We start from the raw sequence: 2,399 nt of genomic DNA on the forward strand, positions 1-2,399 counted from the left end.
CGAACATTATCGAAGTCAATTCATCATGAAAAATTCCAACGAAATCGAGATAACAAGCGATGATTACATGAAAATAGAAAATGTTAAGTAATTTTGAGTATTGAAATCTTTAATTAGAGGGTCGATTTATGTTACTGGCGAGAAGTCATCGATTTCTTGTGCAGCGATAATTAAAGAAACTCTATTAGGCACAAATACTAACCTCGTCCGCATTGTCATCTCGTTTGATCACAATTAAAATTACTTGACTGATTAGCTCAAGATTAAGACCATAACTTTCTTAATTTTTTGCTATTATTTGTTAAAAAATTGGAATACTACCAATTCTTATTATCATTGAGTTTCGATGCAAAGTTCAGAGTTCCTTAACCAATGCTTCTGGCGTCAGTTGAAATCCCATGGACAGTAATTTCCATTTTTTAAGCTATTTATTGTAATTCGTGTTCTCCTTTGAAAATAAGTCTCAACTATAAAATAATACCAATAAATTAACCTTTAAATGTTTTGTTTTTTTGTCTTAAATTAGATTATTTAATTTTAAATTTGTTTAGCTTATTGAAACAGATGGAAATCTTGAAGTTTTAGTACGTAATTAATCAATAAACAAACCATCAACGTTAATTTAGGGATATAGTTATGACTATTTACACACGTGAAAACAATGTAGTTGTTGCTAAGTGATTGGTGTTAATCACTCGATTAGATCAGTTTAAAAAATTCTATTAAATTTCATGTTCAAGTAACTTTATCCTTAGCCTCATCATGAATAATTTTCTAACCATCGTTGTTCTCGTTCTCTTAATAGAAATCGCTTCAATGTTCGGTTCTGATGGAAATCAAGTTCCTGATGCTGCTACTGCTGGAATACCAACAGGTAAGGTTTCAAACCTCGGTGATTCGTCCGGACAGAGAGGTTTCTTTTCGTATAAATCTTGACCTTATTAACTATTAGGTAAACAATTAAGCAATGCCCAGAATTCTTTCGAGATTACATTCAACTTGATTGTTAGAAAACTTTAGCTTTTTAATTAAAAATTTCTTATAATTAGAGGGGTTAGATTATAAGATGTGATGATAATGATATATAAATGAGCTCTTTATTATTATTATAGATTAGTTTAATTACAAGTATCCTGAGTGATAGAATTTCTGTTTTTCGGTCTTTTTTATTCGGAGTTCATTTATTCGATTAATATCAAACTTTCTAAGAGTAAAATTAATACAAAATATTCATTTGATATCAGAGCAGCTATTGGACAAATTTGAACAATTAAGATGATCAAGTTCAAATTGTATTCAAATTTAATCAAAAAGTGATTTATTATTGATTTCCATAAAGAGCCGATTTTCATGAAGTTCTTGATTTAGAATCAATTTTCATGTGTAAGTCTCCATAGATAACGTCTTTTCAATGGTAAATCATTGTCAGCTTATTATCTAACCTCTCTAATAATACTAAATTCATTAATTAGAAAACTAAAGTTTTAATTCTTAAGAATTTTTCTCCATTGACTTAATGTTAAATTTTCAAAACTTAAAAATTTTTCCAAAAAATGTCCAAATTTCGATTTTAAATTTTATGGGTTTTATTGTTATTGTTATCTGAATTTATGATGCTCTTTCTGGTGATGTAGGTCATAACTTGAATGAAAATCCACTGATCCCTATTAATGGTCAAGAAAGTGGAGGTCAACCCAATAATGGAGATCAACCTGGTAATTTAGGTCCAATCTGGAATGGAAGTCAACCCAATAGTGGAAGTCAACCCGTTAATTTAGGTCCATTATTGAATGGAAGTCAACCCAATAGTGGAAGTCAACCCGTTAATTTAGGTCCATTATTGAATGGAAGTCAACCCAATAGTGGAAGTCAACCCGGTGATGGAAGTCTGCTCAATTCTTGAGGTCTAGGTGTTTCCTTGTCTGCCTCCGATTAGGAGATTCGGCTTGAGTTGATCCCGATTTAAGATTTAAAAAATCAGCCTAAAATCTAGGATATTAATATCGACAATTATAGTTTATTTCATGTAACCTCAAAACCTCAACATATGATTAATCTTTGTTTTAGTTTTAAATGAAATTGAAATTAGCCTCAGTTTTCATTGAAATACAAGTTTATTTTTGGGATTATGTTTGATAAAGGAATAAGAAATAGAAAAAGAGAAGAAGACGCAGAAAATCACTTGAAATATGAAAATGAAGGGCTCAATTGATTAGAAATGATAATTACAAGTGATTCGGCACTTAAAATGATCGCTAAACTTATGCAATATTAGTTTTGTACACACAGTAGTTGGGCACAAATTAAATTGCTGATCGATTTTTTTAAACCAGCGATGTTGTGCCAATTAAGTTGCTTTAATTGACAATAGAGCTTATAAAAAGGACATATTTGTTAAA

The 2,399-nt window shown here is 30.1% G+C and overlaps 1 protein-coding gene across 1 annotated transcript; it reads left to right on the top strand.

Moving 5' to 3' along the window:
* The first annotated feature begins 695 nt into the window (after positions 1-695).
* LOC128390548 (glycine and tyrosine-rich protein-like) lies at positions 696-2,010 on the top strand. The gene is made up of 2 exons (XM_053350283.1): positions 696-874; positions 1,635-2,010. Exons 1-2 carry the CDS (start codon positions 763-765, stop codon positions 1,901-1,903), a joined length of 381 nt encoding a protein of 126 aa, XP_053206258.1. The 5' UTR covers positions 696-762; the 3' UTR covers positions 1,904-2,010.
* Positions 2,011-2,399: the final 389 nt, after the last annotated feature.

The sequence above is a fragment of the Panonychus citri genome, unplaced genomic scaffold, assembly GCF_014898815.1.
Source record: "Panonychus citri isolate SS breed McGregor unplaced genomic scaffold, ASM1489881v1 Contig00123, whole genome shotgun sequence".
In the NCBI taxonomy this organism is placed as follows: Eukaryota; Metazoa; Arthropoda; class Arachnida; order Trombidiformes; family Tetranychidae; genus Panonychus; species Panonychus citri.